This window comes from Arachis hypogaea, chromosome 17, assembly GCF_003086295.3.
Source record: "Arachis hypogaea cultivar Tifrunner chromosome 17, arahy.Tifrunner.gnm2.J5K5, whole genome shotgun sequence".
In the NCBI taxonomy this organism is placed as follows: domain Eukaryota; kingdom Viridiplantae; phylum Streptophyta; class Magnoliopsida; order Fabales; family Fabaceae; genus Arachis; species Arachis hypogaea.
In genome coordinates, this window is record NC_092052.1 from 39,938,162 (window position 1) to 39,959,477 (window position 21,316).

Consider the following 21,316-nt stretch of genomic DNA (forward strand, 5'->3'; position numbering starts at 1 on the left):
TGAAAAATAAAATGAAAATAATTTGCATGTAAAAAAAATGACAATAAAAAAAAGTTAAAAAATAAAATAAAATAACCGTGTACGTAGAAAAAAAAAGGTAAAAAAGAATAATTGAGAGAATAAATTTTTTAATCAATTCTCAACGGTAAGAATTGAAAGCCAAAGCTACAAAATGTTGCTTCTTGATTCAAATAAACCTACTTTTGAAAGTAAAAATCATGTTTAAAAGAATCATTTAAACAAGTTTGGTCTAGCATTCAAGATTTGTTCATGCTCTAAACCAAACATAAACTACACTTCAGTAGTTAAGATGTGATCATCTGAAGATCAGCAATCTCCAGCATAGAATCGCTTACATGAACTATCTAATCTAATTAAAAAATGAAAAATAAAAAGACAAGTTTTCTATATTTGTCTGCTTAAGACAAAAACAACAATTTGGTACACATTCCTAGTCATTTCATACCCAACCGTGGAGTAAGAAAAAGACAAGATTTAACGACCGTTGTTCTCTTTTTCCAGTGCTCTTTTCTGTTGGATTGGACTTCTGGCATCAAAAGCTTCAGGCTCCTTCTTACTGACAGATTCTTCTTGCTTACTAGCATTCCTGTCACCCAATGGAATGCTGCCACCAATCGAAGGTGCTTGTTTTCGCATGGCCCGTGGTATTCTCAAAGGGATATCTGTCTCAATGAAGTTATTCTCTACCTTGGGGATCACTAAAGCATTTTCAGATCTGAATGAGTGCACTTTCTGTGGTATGTTGTTAGAGGCAATAGCTTCAATAATTACATTATTTTCTTTCTTAATGGCTTCAGAATTATCGGGTTGCATGGATGTTGCCGGAACTGGAACAAGCTGTATTTTGGATTTCCGCCATTTCTTTCTCTGGGTATCCTTTTGTATGTTTGATTTGGCCTGCAAAAGTAACACAGTATTAATTTGTTAATAAGACTATCATTATCATAACCTTTTAGATTCAACAAAAGCGCAAGTAATGGCAGCTATACCAAAAAAACAAAATACTGAAACTAATGGCAGTTTGAAGCAATTTTACATTCAATTACAATCTAATTAATCGGGGAAAAAGAATTAAATGAATTTCCAATGTTGAGAGATTTTTAAAACATAAATCAAGCACCTGTGTGTTTCCAATGTCAGAGAGAGCCTTTCTTGAACCATGACCATTGTTGTTGGTCTCAGTAGGCACATCAGTTAGTGCACCCTGCAGCAATTCAGCACCTTGAGTAGCAAGAATGCGGTCTTTCTCGGATTCCTCAGTACTAGAATCATTTCCAGTCCCTTTAACCAATCCCAAGTATGCCGGTTCTTCCGATGCAACTCTGTTGGCACACTTGCTTGCACGGCAACCACAAGAGCTCCCACAAGAGCTTCCCAGAGTTCTACACTTGCATTTTGATGTCTTGCAAAGTGAATTTTTACTGCACGAGCAGCAAACTTCCGATGCAATGTTGCCAGATGCACCAGATCCTTCTATTGAATCATCTTTAACATCTTCTTGACTGGTATTTGGTGGATTGCTTTCCACACTTCTTTTAGATTTTCTTTTTCTAACATGTAATTTTCCTGACTCTACCCATTCATCATCAGTTGCCTCTACCTCATAGCCATCTGATTCTGATTCTGATATATCCATGTCCTCAAATAAAAAGGTAGATCGTCGATTTTCCTAAATGATAACCAATTGATTAATAACTAAAAACATCCCCATAAAAAATAAATCAGACAACATATAATCCTTTGGAGGTGTCATCGCAGGAGAGTCAAATATGTGAAACTTACCGGCTTGCGCAGGTCATACTTATGTGCTCCAACACCTATGTCAGCATATCCTGACTCTCCTATGGATTCAGAATATCTCTTTGCACTCTGCATAAAGTTTAATTATTATTCATTTGAGAATGGAGATGCAAAGTAACATTAATAGATATATTTCTCCATTTGTTTTTGGTGCATCAAGGAAAATCAACATCCACATCAACATTTTTTATAAAGTACGGTTAAATTTGGAAAAGAAAAAGGTTTCTTAGAAAAAAGGGAAATACATGAGACATCTCAATTATACTAACCAACAAATTCAATCGATGAATGAGCTCAGCCTTCTGCATTTCCATCTGTCTAAGGGAACAACTTAGTCTTACTACTTTTTCTTTCAAGTCTCTTATCTCGATCTCCTTCTCTCTACAGGCAACTTCTTTATCTCTCACTACACATCTGATATAAAGAAAATCAATGAATAAGTCCACTAATATCCTCATTAAATAATTAAGGAAAGTTCAGATAACGCATTTCAGCAAAATGTCCCAAATTTTACTTCTCTAAAAGACATCTTCATCAGACTAAAAATGAGTAAATGACAAATTCCCTCAGCAGATGAGATAAGCTACCTTGACGAAGATGCTATATTGAACAGAAAATTCATTAAATTCTTGGCATCAGCAAGGGTTCGGACATGGTTCCAACGTCCCTTGCCACTAAATACCCGTTCACGCTCTTCGGCCTCTGATAACTGAGATGCCATAGTCACCAGGGTTGTAGAAGACGTTGAAAGCATATTTTCGAGAGCAAAAATCCTAGAATTTCTTGCACCAGGAGACATCGAGATGAGACCATCGCTGCATTAAATACCAGCCAATTAGTTTGCAAAGAAATAAGGAAAAGATGGTTTGTTAATTACATCCAGTATATAACTGAAGCCTTTTTCACCTTGTATTGTTTTGCTTCATCATCTCTGCTTCTTCTCTTAACCTGCTGATCTCCTTTGCCATTTTAGCCCTCCTGAATCAACCATTCAAAGAGTTTGTAAGCAAAGCTCTAATATGAGTAACAAACAGCAGTATATGCACCAGCATTAAAATATTTATATGCACCAAAATTCAAGCTAATATATGCACCAGCAGTTATTCTTAAAATATTTATGCATAACATGATAATTTGTAGAATGATCCAGATTTCTCATATTTTCAGTTCAATTCATACAGAGAAATGTAATCAAAATCTTCTTACATAATAAATAGAAGCTCGGAAAGAATGACTTTGTACACTCTGTCTATTTCATGCATCATTTCTCTATTTCACATACAACCATTAACATGGTATCTACACTTCTGGATTTTAGAAGACACTATAAATAGAAATAACACATACTCTTCTATTTGACGCTCATATTCTGATCGTACTTCGTGTACTCGGACAGTGACTTCCAACTCATGTTCAATTGCCTGCATCAAAGCCTTCAAAGAGAAATAGATATGTTAGAGCAATAATTGCACTGGAAGTCAAGTTAAATAGCCAGCAAAAGAAAGCAATAATTGGTGTTAGGGAGGAACAAAATAAATGAAACATAAACTTGGAATTGGGGAGTACCTGAATTCCAGGACCATTCCCACCTGCGGCTTCACGCATGGAAGTTTTTCGAGATTCCAAAAGTTCTTTTAGCCTTTTTGTAGCCAAGGAAGCTTCTTCTGTCTTTCTTTGCAATACCTGCACGTGAACACAAAATTAGTGGGAATAAACAGCATCCAAATTAGATTACGGCAGCGATTTGAACTGCAACATACCATCTTTTGCCGTTGATTCAATGCCAACAGCTTGTGCATCTCATATTCATTTCTCCTCCCTTCTTTTTTCAGCTGGTCATTTAGGAATTTTTGTATTAGAAGATTCATTTTCATAACTAATTCATTTGTTAAAAACTCCTGAGAGAGTAGTCGCTCTTTATATGGTAGTAAGTTAGCAAATAAACTAAAGTATAAAAAAAGATAAAACTTTAATACCATTACTAAATTCTCCCGTATTACATTACCTGCATAACTTCTTTTTCACGGTTAGCTTTCCATAACCTAAATTGTTCAGATTCTTGTTTAATCTTATGCTGCAGTTGGACCTAAAGAAGAAATAAGCAGTCAGTAATGACCTTTAAGAGGGTGGGGGTAAAACAAAACTGAATCGCTCTGCTTCAAACTAAAAATGCAAGTTTCATAAACAACCAAGACCATTGCACCTTTTGAGATTTGATTCTATGGATCTCATCCTGAAGTCGTTTTGCAGCCTCATCACTTTTCTGTTTTTGCCTCAATAGTTGAGCCTGGGCATCTTGTTTCTTCTTCAGCTCAGAGACCTAAATGCCAAACAATCAGTTCAACGCATTGGATAACAATTAAGAATTAATACATTGAAATAATAATTTCACCTGTGCTTCAAGAGCATTCAACTTTTGGAGATAATCCGCCTTTAACTTTTGAGCACCTTCATCCGAGGTGGATGAAATATTTGCAAGATTGCACCTAAGTTCCTCAATTTCTCTCTACGATAACATAGAAAAGGAATGGAATTATGCAGTAAGTTTCAAATGCAATACAACTAAAATATAATTACAAAAAACAATTACCTGCAGAACTTTCTTCTCTTGCTCCAACTCGAGTACTTTCTTTTCATAATGATGCTTAAGGACCGATGTATCAGCATTATTATAAAGTTTCATTTCAGCCTGCAACAGCGGGAAAAAATTACCCAGTCAAACATCTTACAAGATCAGAATGAAACATGTACTAATTGCATATCACACCTCACATGTGTTCTGAATCAGCTAATTCTAGTAAAGATACTAGCATACAAAAGACAAAATATTTAGTCTATATAGGATAAAAACTATATCCAGCAATTTTACCTCCTTTTGTTCAAGTTTCTTATCCAATTCTTTGAGTTCCCTATCAAACTTCTCTTGAAGAGAAGAGTGTTCTATCTCCTTAGCATGATCTTCCACATCATCTGCATTACCTGTACATGTACCATTTTAGAAACCATCTATTGATATATTTAGGATCAGATATGATTTTCAAAATTAAAATGAAACTGCAAATACAAATTTATAATCAATTTTTTTAAAGTGGTATTAAAAGATCAAAATGCATTGCAAGTCTAGCATTAACAATCAATTGTAATCTTTTAAACTTCAAATGCAGATTTGCCATCCGTGAGTATTAAAATATAAAAATTCTACTGTAAATCTAGCATTAACAATCAATTGTAATATTAAAGATTTGGTGCAACCCTAAACCCAAGATCAATTAAAAATACACCGCATACTGCACAATAATATTTCCATAGTCATTGCTACCTGTTATGTCCGCAGATTTGGCATCATCAGATGAGAACTCATTACCACAAGCAAACGAATTTTTTGATGGGAAACCACTGTCAACCGAATCAACCCACTCAACCAAATGGTTTGGTGTTTTGCTTGAATTTTTCAAACGCAACAATTCACCTTCCAGATCTTGAATCTTTGACACATAAGATTTCACTAGGTCATAGTCCTACGAATAAGTTCAAACCATGAGTGAGTGATGGCTCTACTTCATTAGAAAAGAATAATTGTGCCTCAACAATGACTTGATTTATCGAAGTTCAAACCTGATTTGAATTTGAATCTATCTCATCCCAAGATTTACCATTTCGAAATGATTCTATTTTCATGGCCAACTGGTCTTTTTCCACCTAAAAGCATTCACCACCTTGAGTGAGACCCAACAGCTTGATGCAAAATAAAATACAGTATCGTAATTGTAATATTTTATATGATACTAATAAGTATAGGAATGTAGAAAGACCTGAGCAAGGCAAGCACGTTCAGCTAAACTCTCACAAGTTACTCGACGTTCTTGAAGCTCACGCTGTAGCTCTTTATTGCTTGCTTCAAGGATGGATATCTTGTGTTTAAGAATCTGGGAAGAAAACGACATTGGAACCTATAACTGACATATAAGGGTTCAACCATTTATGCTTTCTAGTTTCTAAGATAAATGAAGTACCTGAAGTTCCTCAAATGGTCTACCAGCATCACCTCGATAAAACAGAAGCTCAGCCTGCAATTGCTCAATCTGGCTTCGCATTGTCTGTAATTGAGCTCCAACTGGATCACGATTAACCTAAAATACAAGAAAATTTCAAAAACACCAAAACATAAGAAATGTGATACAACACCACCCATATGAAAGTAAAAAATTAAACTATATTCATATTAGACAATAATTTAAATCACTTACAACTGCCTTATTTTGAATATTGCGAGCACGGTTTGCATACTTTAAAGTGTTCAACGTCTCTTCGGCATTGGTGTCAGCAGGACTAACACATGCTGCAACATTTCCAACCAAGTTAATTCATACATGTCTTAAGGAAAAGAATTTCAAACTGCAGTCATAACACACTAAGCATGAAGACTTTACCTATCATCACTGTTTTGCTGTTTCCCCCAAGAGAATCCTACATATTATCGACCAATTACTTATCATGATAATATATTATACATTCATGGCATATGCACTTTAGCAGTATTGTTTAAAAGTTAAAATAATGTTGTACAAACCTGAAGTAGCCGAGTTAATTTGCTATCACGATATGGTACGTGACCTCCTTCTTTTCGCTTTCTTTCATCTCCTAATGCACTTATTACATTCCCAAGAGCCAATAAACCCTTGTTGATATGAATACCTAAACCATGAAATACCATAATTAATTAGTAAATAACATAATTCACAACTTACATTTATAGAAATCATCAAGCAGAAACAGAAAGAATTAGCTCAAATTTTGAAATTTTGTTACAGTTTGAGATAAGTTTAAGATATATTTTTGTATAATTGCATATACTGTTAGTAGCAAATGAAACAAAATACCTTCTTTCAAGCGCATGCCATCTGCACCAGTTCTTTTTGCACGTTCAGAGCCAGCAAGGTCCACTAAATGGAGTTTGGCGCATAAGACATCATCGCCACTTTTTTGCTCCATTGTGATTGTGAAAATGGCATGTGATCGACTAGACAAAACACATAAAACCACATTGTCATCATCAACATACTATAATAATATGTTGGATTCAATTTTTATCAAATAAAAGAAACAAGCTTATTCATAAAAAAATCATTTTATGGCCGGTTACCTTGACTGACTGTTCATGTTTGTGCTTCCAGTAGCACGTGACAATGAACCACGTGAGAGATAAGATGACATCTCCTCTTTTGTCTTAACCTCAGCTTCAGTAACACCCGCCAGTGTAATTCCTCCATTCACTGTTTCTCTAATTTGTATGGGAACTCTAGCTGGCACGGTGACCTTGGCAGTGGATGCCACTTCTCCTCTAGATGAATTAATGTCAAGTAAATCAAACACCTCTTCTTTGAATATCTATCATTGTAAACAGTTTAAGTTTTAAAGTTAATTTCTCTTCAGTTAGAAAAATACATTTAAAGTAGAAAACAATAATTTTGTTACCTCAATAAATGACACTCGAATCAAAAACTCGGTTGATTCTTTCATCGTATGAACCCTCTTGAAAATCGTCCCCATCACCTTAGGGATAATTCCACTAGCGCTCTCTTCCCCTGTGTAATTGGTGCCCATTGTATATGTCTTTCCGGATCCAGTCTGAGAACCAAAAAAACCCAATGACAAACTATCAAAACGTATATTAAAGTATAAAATGAAATAAAAACATGAATCATAAAAGCTTGAGTATTGTATTAGATACTAAACAATGGTTATGTATTTAGCATGCCACTTTGCTAAAGAGAGGGCTTGAAGCATAAATTATGCCCAGGTCTATTTTTGAAAATTCTATTTATATTTAGAAAAAATAGGATGATAAGAATCAAATCCTAACAGAAACAAGCTTCTAAATCATCATAGCCACTAATTCAAAACCATCTATAATAATGAAAATTATACCTGACCGTATGCAAGAACTGTTGCATTGTATCCATGGAAGAGGGCATCAACAAGTGGAGCTACACAATCATCATATATTGAAGACGAGGGTGAACCATTGCTACCGTAAACATAATCATAGGTGAAAGCATGAGATCCAATTTGCACCTATCAGTTACAACCATTACAATCAATTTCGATAGAAGATTTCATACCATTTCGCCATATATACATTAACATGAATTCAACACTGTTTAACAAGACACAGTAAACAACATATAAAGATAGATCATTTATACATATATATCTTCACAGATTCGTAAGCTTTCAAACGTAAAGTAAACTAATTATGAATTAAGAATTAAAAATTACAACCCAGCTTCCGAACATTAACCAAACAAAATGGTAAAGCTTCAAATTAGTGAGTATAATACAAATGTTCATAAGAAATCAGAAATTAATCAAATTATCAAAATAATTAGAACTAACAGCAAAAGGACCATCGGCTTTTCATATACCTGAGGCTCTCCGGGAACGACAGTGATGCAATCGGTGCATCCGAGAAGAAGCTCCGACGTGATCAGAGGGCGAATATTTACTGCTACTCTCACACACTGTGTTGAATCTGAATGCTCCATTCCGTAATAGATAGGTAAAAAATCAGTGTTCAAAAGGAAATCAGAAAAAATAAGAACCCTAGAACCCAATAAAAAATACTAGTGTCAACGACTCAGTGAAATTGGTCTTCAGATTCATTCCAATTTCGATCTATTACTGAACGTACTTAACGCAGGAGCTTGGAAGTTTCAAAACAGAATTTTTCGAACGATGTGAGAGAGAGAAAGAGAAAAAGGGGAAGAAGATGAAGAAGAAGGAAAAGAAAATGGAGGAACGAAAGGGTTCTGGCTTCTGAAGTTTGGTGTGTGATTTGAAGAAAGAAAGAGGGTGCGATTTTTCGAATGCGGACTTGAGGAGTTTGGATTAAACTGGATTTAAGAGAAAAGGCGCTCATGTCCGATTTCAAATGAAGGGTATGTCACGGGCGAGTCACGTGCAACAACGAATATTAGTGAAGTTATAACGGTACACTAGGCACATATATGAGGAAAAAATTTGTCCCCACTTGGAAACCCCACCATAGCTAATTTGATTTCATCATTGCTTTTAAAATTTTAATTTAGAATTTCCGCTGATAAACTGGTAAACTTATTATATTTTTATGCCTATGTTTTACTTTGATAAACATTTTTTTTTGTTGTCTAAAAAATTAACAATTTTGATAAACTTTTGATGTAACCTGCAGGCTTTTTCTTATATATGTTAAATTAATTTATTTTGATGAACTTATGATGTTTTTTATTTCTTAGTTTTTTATTAGGCCTTTATTTCTTTGTTAAACAACATTTTTTGATAAAATATTATTTTGATTTTTAAAAGATTCGATTTTTTATATCCAAAAAACACAATAACATTTTGGCTCTTGGTGAACTTGTGTTATATATATATATATATCTTTGTTTTCTTTGTTAGACTGTGTTTTTATAATAAATTATTATTTTGATATTTAAAAGATTCCATTTTGTACAAAATAATATTTTTGGTACAATGCAAAATGCACCAAATAAAAAACACATTTTAAAAAGTTTCTACAAATCAAAATTTGACAGTTTATGTTATGCATGTAGCAAAAAATTAAAAGGAAACTAAAAAGAGTCTAGAGTCTAGATAATTTTATTTCAATTTTTTGATACATACCTTTTAAATAATTGTACGAATATTTTCATAAAATTTTGAATTAAATAAATAAGACATTTGCTACTTATAAAAAAATACCTATGAAAATAGTTATTTTGTCAAATTTAAATCATCTTTTATCAGTCAAGATAGTATTTTTCTTTTAAAAATTATTTTATCCAAAATGAAATATTTTGATCTCAAAATAATAATTTCCTTTTGTCTTTTTTAAATATCCCAAGAGTATTTTTGATGATATCTATTTAATTCAATCAAACGGAAGACATATTGTATTAAAGAATATAGAGAGAAATTAGACTTTTTAATTATATCATGTATATTCATACTATTACATGATATTTTTATTTATAGTATAATTTTTTAATTCGGCTTATAACCCAATCTTAATTTTATTATTATCCTTCCCTTCAAAACAACTTTGCTCTCAAGATTGTAAAAAAAATTATAAATTCAAATTAAAATTGTAAATACAAATTACAATAAATAAAAAATAATTAATCCTAAATTATTATTTTTTATTCTACTGCTTAAAATAAAATATGCCACCAAAATCTTATTGTTTAAAATAATATCCACCAATTAAAAGATAACACACTTATTGGATCTGATCCAAAAACTCAAATAGATAACCCCTTTTTTTTTTTGGGGACAGAAAATAGATAACCCCTTAACAAACTTCAATATACCTTAAACAAAAATTGTCATTGAGTTTTGATCCATTAACAAAAAAATTGTGCTGCCTTTAAGCTAATAGAATTGGGCTTGCCATTGGCTCATTACAGACAACAAGGGTCTTCAATGCATAGCCTCATTAACAAAAAAATTGTGCTGCCTTTACGGGATCATTGTTTATGGGTTTGGGTTTGGTTCGGTTGGTCTCTAAAACTGAACACGTCCAAAAAAAAAAAAAAGAATTACAATTCTTTGCAAACGAGTTATAATTCAAATGGTATAGTCTCTCTTCTCCATCTAAAAATTTCGGATTCGAATCCCACCAGTTGCAACTGATTGAAAAAAACCTTCTAGAGCATCGATGGAGGAGAAAAAACTCTAAAGAGGGGGAGGTGGTGTTGGTGAAATGACTTATACCTGAAAAATAAATACATTTCTTTTATAGTGTTAGACATCCAACCTGATAGTCCCACTTTTAGATATACTATATTAATATTAATTACCTTTAAAATTGTCATTCTCTTCTAATTTTTTCTTCTCTTCACATACTTTTATGTTTGTGGTGTTAAAATATATATATAAGTGACCAATAACTTTTAGCGAACATGTAGCTAATGATTTCATTTTCAACTAAAAAAATGATATTTATATCACCTTTCGTTAAAGACAAAATTTTACTATATACAGTAATACAATCTTCAATCCAAAGAATTTGTCTTTTTCTTAAAGAAGTTGATTTTTTTAGCAAAACTATGTTTTATGTAAAAAAATGTGTAAAAGAGTTTACACAAAAAGTAATGTAAATATAATTTTTCTTTTCACTTTCTACTTTCCATCCTTCAAAAACCGAGAACGATGATACTCATTGGTTTCCTTATGTTAGCTACAAAATTGTCTTATAACGATTCAGATTCCAATCTTTGTGTGTTATGGGTGTCGAGAATCTAAAGAAACAAAGGAATCAATTAGCACAATAGCTCGTCCAAAAATAATAGCATTCTCCATTAGGATTTGATAACAAACAATCCCGACTATAGTTACATGAATTCACCAAGTAGATAGCATACTGAGCATCAATTTGCGCGTTTCATGTATCAGTTTATCTGCGTACCAAAACTTAATATGTATATTTTTCACGTAAAATACTTTACAAACGACGTAACTCGTTTCCATATCAGAACGTATTGGGTTCCTGTAACTATGATCCCGACTGAACATTTGCTTGCGGTCGTTGTGACCTTGAGCTCCAAGCTGACCACCTTGTAGCAACCCCCACACAGTGTTGCTTATCTTGCTCTTCGTGATTGCCATGTTCTCTTCCTTTGCTCCCTCCTAAGAACCTACTCATTCCCGTAACCTCTGAAAAACTCCTCAAATTCTTCAAACCGCCATTATTCTTATTCTCATTGCTAACGATGTGGTTATGAGTTGCTCTTCTTTCCCCAGGTACAGAAGAAGCAGCATCATTGATTATCATCTCAGAAGTCAAGTACAAAAGATCCGATTGTGGAACTTCACTCCATCTATGATGAGGATGTGATGATGATGACTCTCCTTTACCGTTAGATTTAACGAAAGAGGCCACTGGTGAATCAATAATAATTTGGTGCTGCAACCTATGGTGCTCTGCATTACTACCTATGTTGTTATTATTACTAAAATTACCTTCTTGCCTTGCCATTAACGTTTTGTCCTTTCTTGGGCGAACAAAGCCTCCGAAGCTTCTAGAAGAAGTGTGAAATGACCTGGTGCTACTAGAAGACTTCATTTTTTTATTCTTTTTCTCATTTGAATTATGTGTAATAATCTCCAAGAAGCCACCTTCTCTTTCCCCCAACACCGAGGAGTGCCTCCCCGAGACTCTCCGAAAGGTTCCTCTCTCAATATCCTCCACTAATTCATCTCTTTCTCCTTGTTCTTGTAATTGTTCCCTCGGGACGATGTCTTTAAGCTCCACCCTATTGCGACAAAGAGGGCAAGTTGAATGCGCATCGAACCACTTGTCTACACAATCTACATGGAAAGCATGATTGCACTTTGGAAGCAAACGAAGAACATCTGTGTGCTCGAACCTGTTCAAGCAAACTGCACAATCTAACCCTTCTTTTTGTCCTCTTAGCGATCCAAATCGAAAAATCGGTAGCTTTTCCACAACACCACGATCAATGCCAGAGTCATTTCTCTGCAGTGGCTCACCTTCTTGATGGGATTGGTTTTCGTTATTCCTATGGATGCAATGCTTGATGTAAAGAAGGAAAATAAATGTAAGAGAGAACAAGGTGGTTAAGACACCAACCACGATAATCGTGCTTGGCTTTAATGGCTCTGATTTTCTGTTCAAATGGTTGGAGTTTCTTGTCGATATGCCGTTGGTGGATGGTACCCTATTCGTTGAGTTTTGGAAACTGGGGAATGAAGGGGGAGATTCTCTAGAATCGTCGTCGGCGTCGGCAACAATGAAGGGGCCAATGAGGGTAAAGGTGGTGGTAACCGTGACGAGGAAAAAGGAAAATGTGAGGTTGAATATTGGATTGAATGAAAGGGTACCACCCATGTCATGTGCAAGAGTGAAGCTAATGGTTTTTCTAATTATTATTTCTGTTGTTGGCATTAGAAAAGTAGTATAAGATGGTAAAGGGGAAAGAAAAGGCACATTGTTATTGTGAGTGCATATATATGTGGATGAGGAAAACTAGAGGATGGAGGCTATTTGGGGAGAGAATCTATGGTAGGAATTTATGGAAAAATTAAAAAGAGAACATTTCAGAGCTTGAGACAACACAAACACCAAAAACTTGCCAAGCTTTGATTGAATAATGAAAAAGCTTATAATTTGGTACGTAAAATTTGCATTTTGCATTGTGTGACCTTAATTGGTCCCTCAAAATAAAGTTTGTATATGTGTGTGCGCTCTTCGTATTGTTTGTATTAGATAAAAATTTTCACATCTAATCCTACTTCGTCAATGGTAATTTACTAATTTTCCCTTAATATTGCTGACTCTCTCTTTATTAAAAAATGTTCTAAATTCTGAGTGCTTATAGACCACCCACTAAAATAACCCTCGTATCAACAACAATAATGGAACTTTGATATATGTAGAATTCAATTCACAAACTATACCTACTATCTTTGACCATAGTTGTTAAATCCCAATGTTTTGAAAACTGGTTCAAATCGGCCGGTCAAATTACAAATCGACGGAAATTACGGTTCAATCATATGTTAAAACTATAAAAATAAAAAACCTAAGTTGAACCGTTAAACTGGTTAAGAATTGATTGGTCGGACCAAACCAGAACTCGGTCGATTTTCTGAATTTGAAAAAAAATGCTGTCGTTTTGTTAGCTGATTCACTAAGCCCTTAACAATTACCAATCTAGCAACCCTAACTCACTCCAACAGCACAACAGCAACACACACTTCCTCCCTCCCATCACCCTCGAGCTCGTTGTTCCTCTCAATGCCAGCTCACTGACTCCCTCACTTCCAATCAGTCGTTGGACTGCTCCTGCCACCGTCGCAAGTTGGAGATTCGAAGCTCACTCCCTCACTCCTGGTCATGCAACTAACGTTTCAAGAGTGGAACCACAGTCGCCGGGATCGCCTCCTGCCTCCGTCACGAAGCTCTATTCTAGCGTCGTCAGCGCCATCTCTGTTCCACCGTCGTCGGCACCATCTCTGTTCCACCGGTCAGCGCTGCTCCCCCTTTTGCTTACGATCTGCTCTATTCTATGCTTCTAGCTTCTAGGTATTTTTTTCAACAATAATTGTTGAATAATCTGTGAATTTGTTATGGGTTGAATAATTGTTAATTAATCTGTAAGCCTTGCTGTTGTTACTGGGTTGAATAATTGTTGAATAATTCTTCTTAATTAATCTGTGAACCTTGCTGTGGTTACTAGATTGAATAATTGTTGTTAGTTAGTCTATAAATCTTGCTATTGTTACTGGTTTTAGGGTTTTCTATCATATTATCTCTTTATTCTTAATTTACTTTGGTGAAATTGTTAATTATTACAGCATTGTTCTTATTTTTGTGATTTATGTTAATTATAATTTATATTTCTAATTCTTATTATTCTTGAGATTTTGATTTTGTTCATTATAATTTATATTTCTGGATTATTTGTGATTTGATTTTTGTGATTTCTTTAAAATTTTGTGACAAGCTTCAATTCAAGATGGTATGGTATCATTTCTATGAATCAATCTCATTAGGGTTTGGTTTATTGATTCTTTCACTATGCTCCCAGGGGGTGGTGGATTGGTTTATTATTGATAAGATTTTATGACTTGTTCTGGAGATGGTGTTGTGATCAATATGATTGTTGGTGGGGAAGTGGTCGAAACGCAAAGTAATTTCCATTGGTAAAAAGTTTGAATTAGAGAATCTGTATGTTACTTTGTTATCAATTTTCTTTCGATGTGTACTAGTAATTTGTAATTCAAGAAAGGTAGCTTGCTTAGAATCTCCATTAGCCTAGGCACTAATAGCGTTATTCTGTTTCAGTAAACTAGTAATGTCTCTTTTGTAACTGTCTATTGATTCTAAAATTCTTACTTTACAAGAAACTGTAACCAAGATCAAGGAGCTTATTTTGCTGGAAAGTATCAAGAGCAACCCACCAGAAAGTAATCATATTTTTTATGATATAAATTAAATGTTAGAATTCATAGACGAACCTTTTTTTCTTTGAAGTAAATAAAAATAATAATATTTTCTCCACTGTCAAGAATATATTCAAACTTTTAAGGTAAGACTGTTAACTAGAAATATAGCATTGTTGATGCTTATGTTTGTAGTTTTTATGCTTCCGTTCATATGCTGTGATTGTGTTGGTTTGTTTGTTATTTGTGATGGTAATCAGTGGCTAAGAGAAGGGGGGTTGAATCTTAGCCCCTCTTTTTGCTGAATATTACTTTCTGCCTTTTAAGATAGCTTCAGGAGATATTTCTGCTTTTTATCTCATAACAAGTCAAGAGATATTTTCTTTTTGTCTCGTAACCGGTTAGGAGATATTTTTCAACTTTGTCTCCTATGCAACAGAATTAGCAATGGAGTAGATGAGAAAGAGAAAATCACACCCAGAAGTATCCTGGTTCAGCTGCTAAGTGCAATGCAGCCTACATCCAGTCTCCATCACAACAGTGACTGACGTGGCGAAAAATTGCCGATTAAGAAATTAATATAGAAATAACGTTGCGAGTACAGTCCTTAACCGACGAAAACTCCGCTTATCAATTTAGAAAGAATTGTCACAAATTGAGAATAAAAATACTAGGAGTAGAAATCCCAGGTCGTCTCCCAACGAGTTGACAAAAGAGTGCTATTTTATTAGTCAGAAATTTTCGAGAAATTTTAAGAGTTGGAGAACAGAAAATTAAATGATTGTAAATTAAAGCAATGAAAATTAGCAAGAGAATTTATATAATCAAAATAAAAAGCCTTGACTGGGAGAAGATTAATTGGAAGTTCTATCCTTGTTGAATTTCTCCCAAGTGTAATAGCAAGAGGTTGTTGTTTTCACTTAGTTAACCCTTACCGAATAAAGGAAAGTCAAGCAATTGAGCCAAATCTTATTCACAAGTCCTAATCCTCTTCTATGGAAGGATTAGCGTGAGTGACTAGAGAGTCAGCCAACAACTTCCAATTTCTAATTACACTTGAGTATTCCAACTCAAGGGTCTTCTTTTAATTAACTCCCAAGTCAAGTTAAGAGTCTACTCCATTGACATGAATGCCATTTTCATAAACCATAAAAGGGAATAAAAAGAAGACATGGTAAACTAAATAAGATAATAACTGAAAATTAATTAAAAGTAAAAATAATTCTTTGCATTAATAAATCCCAAAATCAAAAGTATCCATACTTAAATCTGAACAGGGTTAATGGTTGATTAAAAGAGTAAAGGAATAAGAAAACAACCTAGAATAATGGAAACTTCAATGGAGGTAGTAACTCTTCAATATCTAAATCAAAAGCATAAAACTCTAAAACTATGAATGTGAAGAAACCTAGAGGAAGTAGTGTTTCTCTCTAAGATTCAAAACTAAAACTAAAAACTATGCGAATGAGAATGTCTGTTGAGTCTCTGCTTGTCTCCTGGCTCTAGTATGTGTTTCTGGGCCAAAAACTGGGTCCAAACTCAGCCCAAAATCGCCCCCAGCGTCTTTTATGGTTTCTGCACGTGGCGCATGTCACGTGTACGCGTCGATGGTCTTCTTCGCGTGTCACGCGTATGCGTCAGGTATGCGCACGCATCGCTGTAAAAATCTCCAAATCACACGCACGCGTGATCCATGCGTGCGCGTCGATCCTTGCTGGTCATCTCCTTTATTTCTTGTGTTTCTTCCATTTTTGCAAGCTTCCTCTCCATCCTTTAAGCCATTCCTGCCCTATAAAGCCTGAGAACACTTAACACATAGATCACGGCATCAAATGGTATAAAAGTTCATTAAAAATACACAATTTAAAGGCTTAGGAAGCAAGTTTTCAACCATAGAACAAAATTGGGAAGGAAATGTAAAATCATGCAAATTGTATGAATAAGTATGCAAAGACTTGATAAAAACCACTCAAATTAGCACAAGATAAACCATAAAATAGTGGTTTATTAGTGACGGAATTTCACTATAATCAACAGATTACATATACCAATTCTTCCCTAGGAACTACCCATTCCTATCTGGAACAAGTCCAGAATCTATCCCCAAAACTAAACTTGACTTGGACAACTACCAAGCTTTCAACCGCAAAGTGCTAACCCAACTTGCAAGGGAACAAGTCCAGATTCTACCCCAACCTAAACTTGACTAGACCTCAATCTAGCTTTCAACCACAAAGTGCTAACCCAACTTGCAAGAGAATCCCCTCAGGATCATTACAACAAAACAGAAATACATACAAAGAATTTTTGAGATAATAATGGCTTTTTCTTTAACTCTCTGCCTTTTTTCACTCATTGGCTTTTTCTTACAAAACCTCACATTTTGCCTTTTACCAATGAAACACAGACAGACTCACTGAGAAAAAGAAATATTCAATGAAAGCCATGAAGGAGAAGAATAAACAACTCAAAGAGCTATAGAAACTCAAACGTGTGCTCTAACTCCTTGCTTCAACCCTTGACTGTTCACCCTTATTATAGAAGAGGAAGCTTCCAAGGTTGAAACCGGTTCAACCAAACCACCAACATTTTCTTCTTCAACACACAATCGGTTTGGACAGAGAGAAGAGAGAGGCAAACCGAAAGCAAATCAACATGCATGTACCTCTCTCTCATCCCTTCTCATCAAGCTTTATCAATCTGAGCCTTCCATCTTGACTTTGTCCCCAAGAAAGAATTCTGACCCTTGATGAACTCTTGATCCTTGACAGCTCTATCTGTTCCATTTTTGCTTTTTCCTCCACGTAGCTACAATAGCTACCTTTTGTCTTGGATGAACAAAAAGTGAAAATGAGCTTCACCATAGAGATCTTCTTCTCTGACTGAGGCCGATTGTTTCTACTTTAGGCATGAAGATCTTGAAGCTTCTTCTTCACATCTTGCCTTTAGTGGCAACAATCTTAGCCACTACATGCTTCGGATCTTCTTTCTTCAGAGGCCATCATCAAACTAGCTTTTTTCTTCTTCATAGCTTCACTATTTTTCTTTGAACTTCTCTTTTCTTTGATAACTTGTTCACTCTTCTTTCTTGAGTGAAGTGACAACCGAAACAACAAAGAGAGAGAAGAGAGAGTAGAAACAAAGCATTGAATGTTAGATTAAATAAAATTGAAATCCCACTAACAATCCCCAATGCAACGTGTGGTGTAAGAACCGCGACTAATCAACCGGTTAATTAAGTAATTAATATTACCCAAATTAGGCTTCAAAAAGTTAGAGAGAGAATTTGAGGATTTAAAGGTAATTTTCAGACTCAGTGGGTTTTTCTGAGTCAGAAAATGTGCTTTCTGCAAAAAACCGTAAAAAATCGTGAATCGGTAGTTGAACCGGTTGAACCGGTTCAAGTCTGCCCGGTACCGCAAGAGAAAAAGTGAAAACCGGCAAAAACCTTAGAAAAATGTTAGAAATGAAAAAACCGGGCATTAATTTTAAAGGTTTGGCCCGAAGTTGGGCCAAACGGACTAAAAACGCTAACGGGTCGGACCGGGCCCAAGTTGGGCCCAAGCCCAACATATAAAAGGCTTGTTAAATGAACCAAATCAGCCACAACACTAAACACACTCACACATGCTGAATTGAAGAGAGGAAGAAGAAACCCTTTTGGGCACTATTCATCTCAATCTTCCAAAGCTCATATCTTGAGTTAGAGAGCTCTGATCACCGCACTGTTTGCGGCTACGCGTTCCTTGTGAAGAGCTCTACAAAACTCATTTAAAAAACTGGTAAGGAAAGCTTGAATCCCTCTCAGTTTCTCTCCTCAAAATTTCGGGTTTATAGGATTTTTGATTAAATGAGTTTTTGTGATTCTTGGTGTTTAGGTTTGCTCTAATCCTTGCTTAGCCTTGGATTCTTGCTAGTAAATCTGTTGGAGAAGGTAAGAGCCACTAAAACCTTGTGAATTAATGTTTAATTGGAACCCTAGATTGATTTGAGGTGAATTGTATGTATATAGTTTGATTATTGTGGCTTTGGGAGCTCTTGGAACTTAATTGTGCTTATTGAAGTGGAAGTGAAAGCTTGGTTTGTGGTTGGGAGCTTGCTTGGGGTAAATTAAAGTTTTGGTGCATAAAGGGAATCGGCCAAGGTATGGTTTCGGTTTCCACTATGTAGTATATAATATTCATGGACACATAGGCTAGTGACCAATAAGATAGGTTGAACTAAAATGATGGTTGGTGTGTTAAATGTTGATGAATTGATAAATGTTGGGTTAATTTGTGATGAATTTTAATGATATGATGTTGTTGAATGATTGTATGGATTGGAAGTTGGTTCCTTATCAAACTTTAGAGGATCCAAATCCGGGTTTGATGGTGATTTTGATCATAAGTGTTATATAGTTGATGTTGGAATTGAGAGTAATGAAATGAGAAGGAGAATATGGTAAGGTTGGTGTATTATAATACAACAGGTATATTTTGATGAAAAATGGAGTTTTGGATGTTTTGGTATGATTTGGAATGTGTATGGTAAGGAATTGTGTACATGGTGAAAATTGGTAAATTTGGGATTTTGATGAACTTTGTACGATCATAACTTTGACCTCGTTTTCAAAATTAATTAAAATTTATTTATAATTAAAGATTTTTTAAAACTCTTTAAATTGATATAAAATTTGTGAAAATTGGAATTTTGTAGAGGAAGTTATGATCCTTCAAAGTTGGTGTTAAAAATTTGAAATTCTGCAAAGTTGCAGAATTTCATGATTTCTGATATGTGCGGGCGCACACCCTCGTGCGGACGCCCCCTGCAAATATTTTGACCTGTGCGGACGCACACACTTATGCGCACACACAGATAGGGAAGTGCGTTCTGTTCGCAGCGCCAGCACGGCTTGTGCGCGCACATATCCAAGGAAAAACTTCAACCTGTGCGGACACATAGGTCTGTGCGGACGCACACGTCGGGAAGGTCAATCTGTTGGGGGCGCTGGCACAGGTTGTGCGAGGGAACAGATTTTAGAAATTTTGTTACCTGTGTATACTCACACCCCTATGCGTACGCACACATCTTAAAACTTCCTGGGCGTGCGCACGCACACACCCCTCTACGGCTGCACACGTCCTGTTTCTTAAATTTTTCTTGTTTTTCAACTATTCTACCTTCCTAACAAGGTTGTAAGCTTCTAAAACACCATTTTAAGAGTTTTGGGCTTAATTTTGAGTATTAGAACATGGGATATAACTTAAGGGTTCTAGAGCATGGTTTTATGATAAATTAGAAAACGGAGGCTTAGGTTTCTGGCATGTTGAGAATGATTTGACTTTGGGTGGAGGATGATTGATATATGAGATAAGGAATGATGAACTTTTGACATTGGAAACTGAGTTATGAATGGACAGTGGCTGAGCTGATTCGAGCACTCGGATTGAGACAATGGATCTCTGTATACTGAAAATGTTTTTCTGAAAACCACTAAAATATTGTTTTTACTGAGAATATGAGACGCTGTGCGTCCGGCAGGGACGGCGGTTGGATCCCGCCTGTCGAGGTAGCGGCAGCGATGTAAGGGCAGTGGTTCATCCCGCTTGCATTGAGATGTGAGGTCTGAGGCAAGAGTATCTTGCTCGCATCCCTTCGAATCTATAGGCGAGCAGGCGCCGGTACCTGGACAGTGATCCAGGCACTATATCTCGGGGTTCCCATATGAGAAATTCGTAGGGCGACGTTTCCATGGAGATGTGTCGGGTTGGCAGTTGAACCGACAATGTGATATCACAGCCAGTAGGGCAGGCATTCATCATATGCATTTTCTACCTGTTTGCTTGCTTTGCCGACTTAAATTTGTATGTCCAATTGAATAACATGTCTAATTGCTTACCTGATCTACTTGCCTTGTATGCCTTTACTTGTGAATTACTTGCATTGTTACTAATTATGTTTTCTACTAGGATTGAGGAGGTTCGGAAGGCGGTGGCGATGGGATCGCATGGAGGATAGGTTGGTGAAGGCTGTGGGACAGCGGTGTTTGGTTAGAATAGAAATCCCTTAAGATAGATCACCCGGTTTAATTATGATAAGGTTTATATTATACTTATTTGTTTTAGAATGTTTTAAGCTTGAATCTTGTGATGGATATGGAGTTTAGGATTGTCTTTGGCGTCCTGGGGTCTTATATCCTACATCACTGGGCACTGTTACCATACTAAGAACCTCCGGTTCTCATACCATATCTTTGTTGTGTTTTTCAGATGCAGGTTACAACCCACCTCGGTGAGTTTCTTGGGATGGTAACAGAAGCAGAGGATCCTGGACTATTTTGGAGTCTTTTTGGTTTATCTGTTTATACATCTCTCTTTTGTATTTCGTTTTGCCTAGAGGCATATTTATGAGAGAAAAACTTGTATAAGCTGTTTCAAACTATCAGTTTTCTATATGGTTCTGTATACTTGTATATGGCTAGCCGGCTTAAACTTCGCGAGTCGTGGCTAGTTTCCTATGATATTATATACTTATCTTTTGATATATCTTATTTGTTTCTTGTGCCTCA

At 35.4% G+C, this 21,316-nt stretch overlaps 2 protein-coding genes across 2 annotated transcripts; both read right to left on the minus strand.

Annotated features, from left to right (window-relative positions):
• Nucleotides 1-201: 201 nt before the first annotated feature.
• LOC112765053 (kinesin-like protein KIN-4C) lies at nucleotides 202-8,721 on the minus strand. Its single transcript, XM_025810916.3, has 26 exons — nucleotides 8,247-8,721; nucleotides 7,750-7,896; nucleotides 7,297-7,449; nucleotides 6,965-7,209; nucleotides 6,702-6,841; nucleotides 6,392-6,516; nucleotides 6,252-6,288; nucleotides 6,069-6,160; nucleotides 5,835-5,951; nucleotides 5,634-5,747; nucleotides 5,437-5,520; nucleotides 5,141-5,339; nucleotides 4,691-4,800; nucleotides 4,412-4,510; nucleotides 4,214-4,327; nucleotides 4,025-4,141; nucleotides 3,827-3,907; nucleotides 3,582-3,653; nucleotides 3,388-3,504; nucleotides 3,169-3,254; nucleotides 2,728-2,799; nucleotides 2,409-2,636; nucleotides 2,091-2,235; nucleotides 1,804-1,890; nucleotides 1,142-1,690; nucleotides 202-918 (listed from the first exon to the last, which is right to left on the minus strand). Exons 1-26 carry the CDS (start codon nucleotides 8,364-8,366, stop codon nucleotides 496-498), a joined length of 3,873 nt encoding a protein of 1,290 aa, XP_025666701.1. The 5' UTR covers nucleotides 8,367-8,721; the 3' UTR covers nucleotides 202-495.
• A 2,415-nt stretch (nucleotides 8,722-11,136) lies between these two features.
• LOC112763187 (RING-H2 finger protein ATL43-like) lies at nucleotides 11,137-12,907 on the minus strand. Its single transcript, XM_025808922.3, has one exon. It carries the CDS (start codon nucleotides 12,764-12,766, stop codon nucleotides 11,354-11,356), a length of 1,413 nt encoding a protein of 470 aa, XP_025664707.2. The 5' UTR covers nucleotides 12,767-12,907; the 3' UTR covers nucleotides 11,137-11,353.
• Nucleotides 12,908-21,316: the final 8,409 nt, after the last annotated feature.